At 39.7% G+C, this 16,404-nt stretch overlaps 1 protein-coding gene across 1 annotated transcript in view; it reads right to left on the bottom strand.

Annotated features, from left to right (window-relative positions):
* Positions 1-354: 354 nt before the first annotated feature.
* LOC146001314 (uncharacterized) overlaps positions 355-16,404 on the bottom strand; it is a 49,558-nt gene continuing 33,508 nt past the window's right edge. The window contains exons 3-4 of the mRNA XM_083138622.1: positions 5,048-5,149; positions 355-797 (exon numbers count right to left, since the gene is read on the bottom strand). Of these exons, the coding sequence (XP_082994748.1) occupies positions 645-797; positions 5,048-5,149 (255 nt within the window). The 3' untranslated portion in view covers positions 355-644. The remainder of the gene's footprint in view (positions 798-5,047; positions 5,150-16,404) is intronic.

Below are 16,404 nucleotides of genomic sequence, written 5' to 3'. Positions count from 1 at the left end.
TAACGCTGAAAATGCGCCATTGGCTCATAGCGAAATTTGAAGATAATAATTAATCAACATTCATTATCCCTAAATAACCTTATACTAAAGTGAAATATTGATGAAAACCTGTAAGCCACACATAATTAGAATAAATATTTTGTAGAATATACAAGAACATTATAATTACAAATAATAATGTATGTATTGATCGACTTGAGAAACTAGAGTTGGAAGTGTTGACAACGGAACAGTCTATAATAATAGTTTAACTTTGCTGTGAAAGTAATTACATTGTCAATTAATAAACATTGTTGAAATATTCAGCAAATTTACAGAATCACATTGTAGTAAATAAGATTCTATAGGCGGAGAACACATTTCAGTTAAAGTTATTTGCGTGAAATAAATTTATTTAAAAATTTACAGCAGGCGCTAGTTCTTGGAAATCGAACAATTGTTGGGCACAGCTTTCAGTTTTTGGATGTCTTTTTCTTTCACAATTTCCATAATGTGCAGCACAACAAACTAAAATCACTCAAGAAATAACACACACGCACACTGTCTCCGGGTACATAAATTAGCATTAGATCTGCATTTCTGCTTAGTTTGAAGTAAAAATTTGTATAGGTCAAACATATAATGTTATTATTATGTCAGATCACTTAAGCTTCATCCACACTGCTTTTCCTCCTAGATTGGCTCCTCAAAGCGTCCAGAGGGCTCTGCGTGGGCGCCTCGTCTTTCTTGTATTGGAGTTTTATATACGTAGCTGCAGCGCTTGTCATCAGAAGGATGGATCCCACAATCCCCAAGGGCTGCAAAAGTAAAAACCACTGCTATATTGTTTGTGATATATAGTCACTTGAAATCAAAGTAAAATCAACATAATAACATTAAGAATGACCTACTCATATTGGAGAATGGTATAATATTAACTTTTCAATTGAGTCCATGATTCTTATCAAAATAAGCAGAGTGAGTCAGAAATGTGGCTACATGTTTGAAGTAAATGTAGTGTGTTACTGTAAAATGTAGAGGAAAATGGTATATTAAACTTCAAACCTCATTTTTTTATTTGAGATAAGTACCACGCGCCGGAAGTTACGTCATTAGCCAAGATGCAACAGTACATTACAGTTGCAGCGTGGGAAATTGCATACCAGAATGATTGTGAAAGCCGTGAGCACAGCATCGGACTTAAACTAAAAAAACAATGTAAGCAGTCGTTCTCTCTACTCTCCCACAGTTGACGGCAACAATGTTAAGTTAAAATCACCTCTCGTCAGCCTCGCGATCATTCTTGTTTGCAACTATAACTTGCTGCTGCATTGTCAGCGCCGTCTTGGCAAATGAAGTAAGCTCGGGCGCGTGACACTTATCTAAAATGAAACAAATGAAGTTTCAAGTTTAGAATACCATTCACCATTTTCCTCTAGATTGTACAGTAACACACTACATTTACTTCAAACTTGTAGCCATGTTTCTGACTCACCCTGTATGTATATGAAATGTATAAATGTATTTTATAGCATTAAATATTATATTCGTATAAAAGTTCTATAAACGCTATTTTCTTGTAGTAAAAACGTATTGTGGTGCACGAACATTTCTTGTCATGGAAATCTACAAATGTAAAAGAATTTTAACTTTTCTATCTCCTTCGCTATAATATGTAAACCTTTGTATTCACCACATCAACAACAGACAATGAATGTATTCGATAAGAAGTTCATTGTTCTGGAGACATTAGTTAGACAACAAGTAAATTTTGCAGTTTGATCCTTTGAGCAATGAGGTGATAAATACAATCGTATTCCTTTGGACACTGACACAATAACATTCATTTTTTGTTATTGCTTAAAATACTGAAATGTAGGTGCGTAGTGTTAAAGGAATTCATTAGGATATTTTCAAACGTCAAACACATACCCTGTACCACTGTTCGAAACTGGTCTTGGAATGTAGGCACCATTTTGTCCCGTAATGCATCAAAACCTAGTGGTCAAAGTTAAAAACTTAGTTGCCAAAACGAAAACTTAGTCACGAAATTAAAATTTGATTAGTAAAGACGAAATACCTACGAATGAAAATCATTAAACATCAATCCATACCAAACGGTCAAATAATAATGATAATAATAATTGCTTGTTGACCATTTTTCTAATTTTTTTTTTTTTGCAAGGGTAGTTCAAAATAATTTTTTTTTTTCTAAAACTTGACTTCGTTTGAAAGTATGATGGAATTGTAAAAATAATAAAAGAGCATTTTATGAAAATCAATTAAAACAATCAGGAAAACTGAAAGACAATATGTAAATGGTTAATGTTATTTGTGTAAAATTTGGGCCTATTTTTATTTTATGACTTGCGGCATTTTTGGCCTTTGGAGGCAGTTGCTATAATTATGATAACTCAGCTAAGAAAAATAAAAGAAAGCTAGGATCAAAAGCATTGTTTCCAGTAAGCCTACATGTTAAGTTACATTTTATGTTGTGTACCTTTTTTCACTATCTCTATTGCAAATGGCTGAAATTTAGGGCCAAATCTGACTTTCAATTAAATGAAAAAGCTTAGAATCTTTTTTGTAGGAAGTAATGTAATATCAGAACTACATATTTTTTTTTGGAGGAAACATACACATCAAAAGTTTTAGCACAAAATTTTTGAGCTCTATTACTGCTGTCCTTTTTGATTTATAGCTCTTTGAAAATACTCGTATTTCATTTTTTCAAAATTTGGCCTCTACTTTTTTCTGGTGGGGGACATTTACAGCATAAAGAGTAAGTAGTCTACGGGAGGTACCTGTACAAAAATGGATGAAGGATGAAGTTGAGCAAAAACAGGTAAATTAGGTCTCCATTTAACTACATAGGTTCAGGTAGTACATTTTCTCCCCGCGTCGTGTGTCTCAGCGCCGCTACTGTTGTGTGGTTGGTCTGCGGCGTAATCCCCGCTCCCCACTTCCCTTGCCAGAACTCCATGAACGGCCGCCGAAAGAGTGGAAAAGACCTTTAACTACATTTAGTAGAAACTCATTCCTTCATTATTTACTTTTCGGCCTGTGGTAGCTCAGATGGTGTCGGCCTCCGTGGCGGGGTGGACAGCGTAGGTCCCGGTTAGGGCATGGATGTTTGTGTTTGTCCCAGTGAGAAAATGAGAAAGAAACTTAATAAAATTGATAAATGTAAAAACTGAGAAAAAGCGAATAACGGGGGATGCTACCGCTTAGGAGTATTCCTTTACAAAAGTAAAAGAAAGTTGGTATATCATCTGGCTACCATACGGAAGACCCGGGTTCAAGTCCCGGAGCAGGTGATCTGGACCAGGAGATTTTCCAGCCATTTTCCTGGTTTTGCGCGGCTCTGAGGCCCGACCGGTCTTGGGACAAAAACTGTCACCTTTTACTTTGCTTTTTATGTATCCAATATAATTTTTATCTCTATTTTTAGTTTTATTACTATCCAGTGGATGGTATGGTGTCATGTAAATCCGAGATTGATTCACACTACCTGTAAACAAGTATTTGTAAGAAAAGTTGCAATCCTTTTGTCCCTTTCCAATTCTACTGTAGTCCTCCTCCCTGGCCGTGCCCCTGTTCTTTGGACTCCAACTGCGGGACGGCATGGGTTCGAGTCCACCTGGTTTTTCGACCTACGCATAGGACCGGTGGCAACCCACCATCGCGAAGAAATTGGGGAGCTACGAATGAGTAGCGTAACCCGGTCTCGGAATTATTCTATGACGACCGGGGCTTCGACGAGGTGACCCTATTCACCCCATTACCGGTTGAAGTTCTTCACAACTCTAGGTAGGATTGTGGGAGGGAGACTGGCAGTCGGGAGATAGCCAAGGCCCTGCGAGAGCTGTCGCGCCATGGGTTAAAAAAGCTAATTCTACTATAAGATTTAGTCTCGTTTTATGCACCAATGGACTAAAGGGAGGGCATATAAACAGCATTGATCCCTTTCCAGACATTACACTGTTACCATAAGGACATTTCGCAGTGGAAAGCTCGAAAGAATTTAAAATATCATCATCATCATCATCATGTCTTTCAATTTCTTTTGATTGATTGGCAAATTTGCGACGATGGGGATGAGTGATGATGTGATGAAATTGATGAATGGACACTCACGAACATCCATTCCAAAACTGGGATACGAACCCGGCATCCCTGGCGTCGTAGCGCGATGCGCTAACCACTCCACCACGGAGGCCGGCCAATTCCTTTTGAGAATATGGAAATACCTCGGTAAATGTTATCAAAGCTATGAATCACACATGGTAGATATTGTAGTTCTTAAAGATCGTTTCTGATAACAAATGTAACATTCCTTCCTGAATCCTTGCAAGGCCAAGTTTTTCACAATTCTGAATTTGATATGTCATATTTAAGTTCGTTATTTACTTTTTTCCTTTGTACGACTACAACTTTCTTGAAACCGTTTGTCGCATACAAAGTAACAAGTTGCATAATCATATAACGCGATATTTTAGTTCAAACGCAACATGAATTAATTTCCTGTGAATTGAAAATATATTTGTGCTCAACATCCTCCATCACGGAGTGGTTATGCTAGCGACCCTTTGCTCCTGAGTTAGAGATAGACGTGTTTCTGTTTTTGTTGCTTCATCTCCTCATCAATTCACCCTCACCTTCACTGTTCGGTTTCATCTAAAGAGGTTCTAAAGGCAGAATGCAATGTAAAAGAATACAAGACTAATTGTTATTCTTATTTTTCTAATTAACTTTATTTATTTATCTGTTGTCTCGATATGCTACATTCTAATAGAAAAATGACCTCCTTTGACATTTTTTTTCATAAGACATACAGCCATATCTGTTCTTGTGGTGTCTAGAATAACAATGTCTTAATCCAGTGGAAAACGTATATATTTACTATGAAAGTTCCATCCGTAAGAAATAAATTGCCAACTTCTGAATTATATTTGAATTCTCCTATTTTATGTGACTTTTCAACTTCTCTAAAATTAATAGCAAAATCAGAAGTTGTTGAGCAAACGAATTGCAGAGATGAATAAGTAAGAATCGTTTTCGTACTTACCCCTGGGATTAAATATATGCTGTCCGAACTGCTACAGGTCATAGTTGTTAGAATGGATATGATCAAAATGGAAAGAGCCAGGACTAAGCAAAGTATTATGTCCTGAAAAGATTAGAAATGCATGATAAATAACTCCACTTGTTATTTGATGTTTTAATACGAACAAGTATTTCTTTATACACTCCATGTATGATTAATTTTATGAGCACAGCTTTGCCTTTACTTTTGTACTCGTTTGCTTACATTAGCCTACAAGTTAAATGAATATGTACTTTTCTATTCTATATTGGTATCTTTCGGTAGCATTAAATTTACGTTTTTAAAACTTATTTTGTCCGATTCGTTCTCACGTACGTTTTCCAAACTCTAGGGAACTTTGTTAGTTTATTTTGCTCGTTTTAGGTCCATTTTATACTCAGATACTCTAATCGGGACTTGACCTTCAGCTTAAAGTGCGATCTGGAGCACTGCGTCCATGGGAGAGGCCCATGGATCTACGTTGTAAACCTAGGCAAAAATGTAGTTTTGTAGTACAATATGTAAGAGTAAACGTTGAAAATATTGATGCCCTATTAAATCATTGTACAGGGTGTTCATAAAGTCCCGATACCATTACAAAAAACATAGCTCGGAAACTACATGCAATAGAATAACGCTGTTGGTTGCAAAATGAGCTACAACTCTCCACGTTTATATGTCACACACCTTAATGTGCGCCCCTCTAGTTGCTCTCAGAACATCAAGGCGGTAATCCACTCCCGCCCATACACTCCCCAGCATATCACCAGTAACAGTTAGGATACTCTCCGTTATTCTTCTTCGAAGAGTAGCAACATCTGAAACAGGAGTGCGGTAAACACAATCTTTGACATACACCCAGAAGAAGAAATTCAAGGGTGTTAAATGAGGAGAGTCCGGTGGCTAGGGAATAGGTCCTTCACGACCTATCCACCTGCCAGGGAAATCCCTATCCAAGATCTCGAACATCCTTGAACCAATGAGGGGGCATATAAACGTGGAGAATTGTAGCTCATTTTGCAATCAACAGCATTGTTCTATTGCATGTAGTTTCCGATCTATGTCTTTTTGTAATGGTACCTGGACTTTATGAACACCCTGTATTTCCAGTTTGCAAAAAAAATAAAAAAATAAAAAATAAAATAGATTTACAAATTGTCTTGCTCTCTTTGCTTTAAATATAACTAGTTCTGTAAGGGAGATTGCACACAAACGCCAAGTGACACGATATCCGTTTCATTTGAGGAATTAACAAATGAAATGTAGGCTCCAGTGGCCTTTCGTGCCGCTATGGTGTGAAACATTACGGTTGATTGGTGTGTTCTCGAGTGACAGTAGTTATGCACCCGCGTAGAGTCCGATAAATCAATTGATTGGAAAAGATCGATCAAAGATCAATTGATGACCAAGCAGTGTGGGCAAGCAAGGGTGGGTGTTTTGAGTGATGACGTCATAAATGGGTGGGGTTTATTTTGTTAGGAGGGATTTGATTGGTGTGACGTGATTGAATGGGTTGTGATTATTTTGTGAGGAGTGTTTTGATTGGTTGAGGAGGAGGAAAAGTCGGTGGGGAATTTGATAAGATGGTTTCCTGTTGTTAATGATGAGGTGACTGTTTTCTGGGAATGTTGATATGGGTTGGGGTTTCCTGTTGAGGAGGTGATTACGGTTAGTTTTCTGGGAATGGTGATATGGGTTTCCGGTTGGGGGGCGTAAAAGGACTGTTGAAGTTGATAAGCGTCGACGGTTGAGAAGATAAAGGAGTTGGAAAGGAAATGTGTTGGGATGTTGAAGCGATATGGAGAGATTGTGGAACACGTGTTGGGACATGTCGGATGTTTCTTGGAATGGGCGTGTAGAAGTTCATGGGAACGTTGATAAGGTATGACTGTTTGCAGGATACGTTAGTAGGCGGCGGAATGGAAAAGAAGTAGATAAGAGATAAGGGGTTGGCGTTTGTTAATTGGGGGGAGGGGTAAATATGTGTCATAAGAGCGGATGTGCCTAATTGGTTTAGGGGCGTTTGTTACGATGTTAGTTCAGATAGATGGTGTTTGTGTAGGAATAAGGAGATAGATAAGAGAGGACAGGCTTGAACATGTTTTGGTGGGCGTTGTGTTTGATATAGTGGGTTTGAGTGTTAATTGGGGGGAGGGGTGGACTATGTGTTATAAGAGCGGTGCGGTTGGGACTGTAAATGCAAAGATAGAGAAAATGTGATACTGTTTTGTTTGCTGGATGGAGAACGGAAGGAAAGAAAAGAAAAAAGTACGTTTCTCCGAAGAGGTGGATGTGTATGCAATACCGGGGGAGGAGGATCGACGAGGTACGTGGGCACTCGACGCTCTGCGCGAGAGGATGCGCAAGGAACTTCAGGGAGAAGTTATCAGCGAGGAAGAGGAGGGGTAGGTAGGTATATAAAAAGTTCCGTTGTGTTTGAATTTCACTATTCACCAGACATCTTCAGCTGTGTACATCATTGGAGATAGTTGTTACCGGAGGAAGCGATAGAACCGCTATTCGAAAGTAAGTATGATGGGTTTGGTGTTCTGGGTGTTGACGTTTTTCGGTGGGGTGATTGGAAAATTATCCCCAGCTGTGTCATTAACAGTTTAATCCAGAAGAGGATGACGTTTAACAGTGATCGATGGTGGGGGTCGGCTCCCGGTCCTCTTCTGCTGGGGGTGGGATATATATATCCAACAAAATCAATAAGCATTGCAGTCTACTAGAGATACACATAAAAACACAATATGGAACCAGAAAGCCGCTACAACATTGATAACAACATGGATGTCGTTATTCGAGGTACTTTCACCAACACTGAATTGATTTTGAGACATGAAAAAAATTACATTGTCCTAAATAGCGATGAGTACCCATCATGCGTGTACAAATCAGATGCGATCTTCGACACTTACAAGAACAGATTCCCCACACGAGAAGACAGATTCAGATCTATAAACATTATAGGAGAACTTTACTTCACCTTCGAGGGCAGTGGAGAAAACATAAAAGTGGAAATCAGCAACGCCTCCGGAGAAGTCACACTAAATTTTGAACAATGGCGAAAATTTCTCTCTTACCATGAAACCCTCATGGAGGAATTCCAGCGACGACTAAATCGTAATGACTATGTGATTTTCGCTTATTGGTAGTCTACTTTTCGTCTATATAAATCTGATATATTCTTGAAATAGAAGGAGAAACAGGAGGCACCAGTTGGCGCTGCCGATTGGCTCTAGTGTCATTTCGGCGGTACCCAGATATCATAGAAGAGACGGACACCTCAGAAATTGACGAAGAGTGAACGGTGAGAAAGCATATTGTTTTTCTGTATTCCGGAGTAGGGTATAATTTCCGAAACTGAGGGTAAAATAAAAAAAGATCGATATTTAAAAATAGTAATAAACGTGTACATATATATTTAAAATGAGCTATGAATACAAAGTTAGAAGCCATAGAATATAAAAAGAAGAAAACTCACCGGAGATTCGGTACTTATACCTGTTGAGCTTCTTCTTCTTCTTCTCCGGAAAGTATCTCCACTATCTCCGGTTGGGGGTTATTTCCACCCGAAGATAGTGAAGTAGTAGACTTACCAGCATTCGGTATCAGGGTGGAGGACAGTCGTGCGAAAAATAGAGCAGAACTCGGAGGGGGAATTTGTGGAAGAGATGCAGGTTCGAGAGGCACGGGTTCTGTAGCAAAAGTGTGAGTAGTAGAGGTAGAAGGTTTGGAACGGTCGAAAGTTGACGGAGACGTAGGTATTCGGGACAGAGGGGATGGGGGGTTTACTGTTGTGGAAGATGAAGAAGTTTGTTTTCGTCTTAAACTCTTCCCTGATTCTAGATGCTGGTAACGTCTTACATGTCTTTTTCGGAGAGTATCGAACCTGTAAATAGATAGAAATATTTCGTGAGAAAATGCATATAAATATATAGAACAAATTAGTAATGATTAAAATGTTTAAATTTAGAAGAACGTTTGTTGTAAGTATAGGAAAGTATGTTTCTATGTGTGAATCGGAAATTATCAGATACTTTAATCGAAAAATTGTAAATATGCGTGTATAAGAAATTATAATTTGAGAATTCCAGAAAAAATGTATTCCAATATAATAGACGTGTCAAATATTATATTATAAAATATGGTATTTACCCTGTTTGATGGGTACGGCACTCGTCCAGAATCTCGTTCTGCATATCATGAGTACCGAATCTCCGGTCCAGCTCCTCTTCCATCTGGTCCAACTGTCCCCTCATGGCGTCTATTTTTTGCTTGAAGAAATTTCTGCTTTCCTGATTTATGTTGTCATATTTCGCCAATATATTCCTTATTTTTCTGAGAAACTTCTCTTCCGCACCCGTCATCACACCGAATATCTGCATTAATATGAACTGTGTTTGCATCATGTTGCCTATGGTGAAAAACTTTTGCTGAAAACAAAAAAAACATATGTCTTACTTTTTGTTTTTTATTTCCAGATGGCATCCCTACCGTTTGAATTTGACCTTCTACACGCGAATGTGAAAAATGAAGCTGAACGTGGAGGTGAGAGAAGGAATCTATGGAGCAAGACCCATGCGAAGCAGGCTGAGAAGCAGATTGCGTGCTTTGTAGATTTTTGCGAGGAGAATGGTTTAGCTGGAGAGTTGTTGGAAAATCTGGAAGAGGTGTGCAAGGATATGGAGGTTAGGCTCGACAACCTCGTCAAGCTGTTCACGTACATATTCGACAAGAAAGAAACAAGTCAGGTGTTCGAGGGATTTATTGAAAATATAAGAAAAGCTACCTATGTACCATCCCACTTCAGCATGAAAGTGTGTTTTGAACTGATGGAAGTTTTCAAAGGTGTGCGGAAGCAGAGAGGTATAGATAAAATGGGGGGTACAGAAGGTGAAATGGAGAAGAGGATGCTAGAGATTTTGAAAAAACGAAAATTGGATAACTAAAAACTAACAATGCTAACACACTAATCATATCCATATATGTATTTTGAATAAATGGAAATAATAAACATATATTGAATATATATATAAAAATGATTATGTTAATTATTTACTTGGAATACTTACAAAGGTCTCTCTCTCCATATTCTTGATGGCTTCTATAAGATGTCAGAACAAACACTGTCAGTGTATTCGACAAGTTTCATTTTCCATTCGCAATATCAAAAGGAAATGGGTGGATGTTGATATCTCTGTAAGGAAATGGGTGGATGTTGATATCTCTGTACGGAAGTGGATGGATAGCGGTATCATATTCTGCTAACGAGAATGACAAACCATTCGCAGTATGTCACAGAGCCCGCTAACACACATGGTTAAAGTGTAAAACCGTATACCTTTGTAACCGTAAGTTAATGACCGCTAATAACAGTATATATATATATATATATCACACACACACATATGTCAGAGTATATATATATATATTACATATACATCTTGACCTTGACCTTGACCTTGAGATGACCTTGACCTTGACCTTGAGATGACCTTGACCTTGACCTTGAGATGACCTTGACCTTGACCTTGACCGTGACCTTGACCTTGACCGTGACCTTGACCTTGAGATGACCTTGACCTTGACCTTGAGATGACCTTGACCTTGGCCGTGACCTTGACCTTGACCTTGACCGTGACCTTGACCTTGACCTTGAGATGACCTTGACCTTGACCTTGGCCTTGGCCGTGACCTTGACCTTGGCCGTGACCTTGACCTTGACCTTGAAATGACCTTGAAACTTCAAACCCGAATATCTCGGTAATCGGAAGTGCTAGACCGGAAATGACACCATATTCGGATTCTACGCCTCGAGATCTATCGATTGGACAACTTGACCTTGAAATGACCTTCAAACTTAAAATCGCTATATCTCGACTCCTAATTGACCTAGGAGGATGATTGATAGCTTGTTGGACTCGGAGTGAAGGCCTCTTTCCGGTGAACCAGGTTTCATTGTTCTAGGACCGGCCGTTTCCTACTTTCTTTATTTTCAATCCTAGACCCCCTCCCGACCACTCTACTGAAAGGTCTCGACGTGCAGATTACGAATTTGTCATCACTTCCGGTCTAGCTCAATTAGGAGCCGAGCTATTTTCTTATCTACGTCCTTCTTCCTTTGCCGATAGATAAACATTTCAGACGTTCCTTCGTTAAGAATTTATCTACATCCTGTGTCCTGTGTTTACAGATAAACATGAAAACCTTTACATAGCGATATCTACGAGGAAAACATGTGGTGAAGAGAATATGTCAGCACTTCCGGTCTAGCTCAATTAGGAGCCGAGCTATTTCCTTATCTACGTCCCGTTAGGATCGGAGATAACTGTTGCGTCATGCTTGCGTATATAAAGAACGGCGTTCTCTCCACAAGACAGTCTTCGTGAAATAATCATTGTACGATCATGGACGTACAGTTATCCGCTGACGATCTGTTAGTGCTATATCGTGACGGATATTACACAACATCTGCACAATTACGGGAAGTGTTGGCGAACATTGCGCAGAAAATCATCGCGGGAGAAAATATCTCATTGGTCGAGGAGTATGACCACTTACTACGGACAGTGACAACATCCGCACCCGATCTTTCAGGAGGAGGATGGACAGATATTCCCGAAGAGTCCCCAGGCCCCCCATCGACACCTGATCCTGTATCCCGAGTCACCAAGGAGACGCAGGCATCCGACACAGGAACTTCTACAAACGCTACATCCAGATCACACCCGGGGCCTTTGCCAGGACCGTCATGGAGACCGGACCCACCAGCAGAAGGAGGATGGACAGGTATTCCCGAAGAGTCCCAGGCCCCCCGTCGACACCTGATCCTGTATCCCGAGTCACCAAGGAGATGCAGGCATCCGACACAGGAACTTCTACAAACGCTGCATTCAGATCACACCCGGAGCCTTTGCCAGGACCGTCATGGAGACCGGACCCACCAGCAGAACAGCCATCAAATGGGAAAGGTAAGAAAAGGAAACGTGCTTCAGTGTCTCGTGAACAGATAGGAAATATAACATTACATAACATTCAAGAACGTGAATATCCTAAATTCCGTTCCAAGGGACGACGTGTTGAATTCAGTTTCTCACAGCCACCTGAAAATGTCGATCCTCACACTTGGATTCGCGAAGGTGTTGAAAATCTTCTCATCTACGTTAAAAAAGACACCAAGGATGAAGACAAGATAGGTTTAACTTTGTCTAACATATCTGACCCAACTGTGAAAGATATTTACATCGGGTGGCATAGATGCGATCAGTTGCATAGTGATATGGTGTGGAACATTATGTACAAAATACTACAAAGTGCGAAAACCTTCACAGCTACAGATCGTTTAATTTTACGAGCAGACCATGTCAATATACCTGTTGGAGGTGGTGGGGGTAATCGAACATATTGTTTACCTAATTACATGTTAAGCACTCAAAAAAGAAGTATCGTCGGTGTGCCAAATAGAAAAAAACCACTCTGTTTAGCTGAAGCGCTGGTCATAGGGAAAGCCTATGCTGATAACGATCCTTCCTATACTCAATACAGAAAAAACAGAAATCTTCTCAAACCTGTTTTCGAAATTATGTGAAAAGCAGATGTAGATCTGACAGACAATACGTGTGCCGGAAGTGGAATTCCCGAACTGAGAAAATTTCAGCAAGTTCTCTCAGAATATAAAATTATTGTATACAACAATCTTCGTGACGTTAAAGATGTTTTGTTTGAAGGACAGGTTGAAAACGCTTCCAAATTTATATATCTTCTCTACGATAACCTGAGACAGCATTATGATGTGATAGTGAACCGTGTTGGAGCATTTGCGGCAAAACAAGAATGTCGCGGGTGTAACGAACTCATATTTCAGAAAGCTCATAACCATCTGTGTAAACAGTTATGTTCTATGTGCCGTTCAACTCCACCGTGTGTGCCTGAACAGGGTGTTCGTAGAATATGTCAGACATGTAACAGAATTTTCAAAAATGAGAACTGCTTCACAAATCATGTTTCTACACCGTTCCGAAACGGTACTGTCTGCAGCGAAATCCAACAGTGTCCCCGATGTTTCAGAATTATTCTCACGAACAATAGATATGAGAAAGTACATAGATGCAACATGAAATATTGTACGGTATGTAATTGTGTGAAACCTGTAAATCATTTCTGTTACATGTCTATACCGAAACCTAAACAGAACTCAAAATTTCTATTTGTGTTTTACGACTTTGAATGCTACACTGACATTCCTTATTTTGAGAAAGAAAAAACTTTTCTTCACGTTCCGAATCTCATTGTGGTGCAGACGGCCTGTCACGCATGTTACAAAAAAGAGGATTTAACAGTTCAGTGTTCTGTTTGTGGAACAAGAGAGTTTATATTCTGGGATGACCCTGTAGACACATTCCTGTCCTATTTGGAATTGCAGCATAAGTTTTCCGACATAACCATCTGTGCACATAATGCACGAGGTTACGATTGTACATTTTTATTACGGAGAATGTTGGAGAGAGAAATGAAACCTCGTGTCATCTTAGATGGTACCAAAATCATCAGCATGACATACCAAAATCTTCATTTTGTGGACAGCCTCAACTACGTTCAGACAAATCTTGCAGGCTTTTCGTAACTTTTCGGTTTGCCTGTTCAGAAGGGATATTATCCGCATTTGTGGAACACCTACAAGAACAGAAATTACATTGGACCGATGCCTCCTCCTTCTGCATACGGTTATGAATACATGAAAACAGTTGAAGATCAACACCGTTTCATGTCTTGGTATGACGTCGAATGCATGCGAAACATACCTTTCAACAACAGAAACCAACTTCTCCAATACTGCATCAAGGATGTTACCCTGTTGAGACAAGGATGTCTGAAGCTGAGACAGAATTTCCTGGACATATGCAAAATAGACATTTTCAAGGATTGCCTCACAATAGCATCTGCCTGTTCACTAATTTACAGACAGAAATTTATGCCTGCTAACACTATAGGAATAATTCCTAAAGGAGGTTACCATCATGCAGATCAGATGTCGAAGTTTGCATTGAAATGGCTAACCTACGTTGAAGAACAGACTGATGTAATACTTCTTCACGGCGGACGTACTCGTGAAAAATATGTCATAGGAGGACGTTACAGAGTGGACGGTTATCACGAGGAGACGAGGACAGTGTATGAGGCCCTGGGCTGTTACTGGCATGGTTGTCAACGTTGCATATCCGTTAACAGGGATATGTATCCGAAAGATGACGATGAAACCGATCAGGATAGTAACAGTCAGAAACACAGTGACATGTTGAACACAGCAGCCTTCAGATACGAGACAACATGTCGTAAACTTGCGGCTTTACGTTCTGAAGGATACCATGTCGTCACTATGTGGGAATGCGATTTCAACAAAATATTGAAAGCAGATCCTGAACTGAATAGATATCTATCGACACATCCTATTGTCTGCTGCATTCCTTTGAATCCACGAGACGCCTTATATGGAGGAAGAGTTGAAACAGTCAGGACTTATTACAAGATCAAGGAAAACGAGAAATTGCAGTACAACGATTTTACAAGTTTGTACCCTTATGTGAACAAATACTGTGCCTATCCTGTCGGACATCCTACAATATTTCTAGGAAATTCTATTCCTCCGGTAAATGAGGTTTTGAACATGGAGGGACTCATCAAATGTACTATTCTGCCACCGAAAACCCTTTTACATCCTGTTTTACCTACAAAAATGCACGGAAAACTGATGTTTGTATTGTGCAAGGAATGTGCTTTTAGATTAAAATGTGAAGGTACATGCAGCCATTCCGATGATCAACGTGTACTTTCAGGAACTTGGGTCATAGCCGAAGTGCGTAAAGCTTGCAGTTTAGGCTACAAAGTACTGTCAGTGTCGGAAGTGTGGAAGTATGAAACATCGATGTACGACCCTGTCACAAAGACTGGAGGACTTTTTTCTGGTTATGTCAACACCTTCTTGAAAATAAAACAGGAAGCGAGCGGGTGGCCTTCATGGTGTCAGAACGACGAGGATAAGCAGAAATACATACAGGAATATTTCGATAAGGAGGGTATTCTGTTGGAAGAAAACAGTATCGAAGTCAATCCCGGGAAACGTACTCTGGCTAAACTCTGCCTTAATTCTTTAAGGGGCAAGTTCTGCCAACGGGACAATCTTTCCCAGACAACCATCATCAAGGAATCGAAGGATTTCCTCGATAAAATGACTGACCCAAATATCATAATCGGAGGAGTCGTATTCATCAATCAGGACACCGTTTTAGTGAACTGGAAATATGTTGAAGAGGCAGTCAGTCAGAACAGGAAAGTAAACGTTCCTATCGCTGCCTTCACAACATGTCATGCTCGTCTGAAACTTTATGAACTTCTAGAAAAATTGGGTGACAGGGTATGTTATTGTGATACAGATTCAGTAATTTACATAGATAGTCCTGAAATGGAATACCATCCCCAGACAGGTGACGCACTAGGAGAACTCACCGATGAATTGGCAGATTTCGGCACCGATGCGGTTTGTGAACAGTTTGTTTCAACGGGACCGAAAAGTTACAGCATGAAAATAACAAAACCGTTCTCCGAAGCACAGTATATCTGTAAAGTGAAAGGGATTACATTGAATACCTCCACATCAGAATTGATTAATTTCGATACCATGTGCGACATGATAAACAATGAGAAACCTGAAGTTATGGTCGAAAATATTTTCCGAATCAGAAGAACAAAACAGTTCCAAGTCATCAGTACAAATGAAAAAAAGCTGTTTCAGCCAGTATTGTTGAAACGACAATTCGACCATGAACATTTATCGTTTCCTTTCGGATACTGTGCAGACTAAAATATGTCTAACGGTCCAGAGTTCGAACCCTTCGGGGCTGATATAAAACGTGTTCGCAGACTGCCAGACCTTCATTTTTCTTCAGAATCTGTAAGACGTTTCTTCAGCATGATTCCTAAACTTTCTCATCCTTTCACCATGATGGTTTGCGGAGCATCAGGAAGCGGAAAAACTACTTTTGTGACAAATATGGTCGATTCCATCGTTCATCTTGTAGAAGGATCCGTCAAGAAAATCATATGGTGTTACGATCAGGAGAACAGTATTCCACAAAGTCTTCGAGATGTGCAATATCATAAAGGTATCGTCGATTGGCAGTCGTGGAACGGAAAAACTCCTACACTTATAATCCTGGATGATCTTATGATGGTTGCACAAGGGGAAAAAGTCGCCGACCTTTTCACAAAAGGTAGCCATCACAAAAACATTTCGGTGGTGTTCATAACACAGAATCTTTTTCACCAAGGAAAAAATT

Source organism: Lepisma saccharinum, chromosome 17, assembly GCF_977018435.1.
Source record: "Lepisma saccharinum chromosome 17, izLepSacc3.1, whole genome shotgun sequence".
In the NCBI taxonomy this organism is placed as follows: domain Eukaryota; kingdom Metazoa; phylum Arthropoda; class Insecta; order Zygentoma; family Lepismatidae; genus Lepisma; species Lepisma saccharinum.
This window is presented reverse-complemented; position numbering and strand designations above follow the sequence as displayed.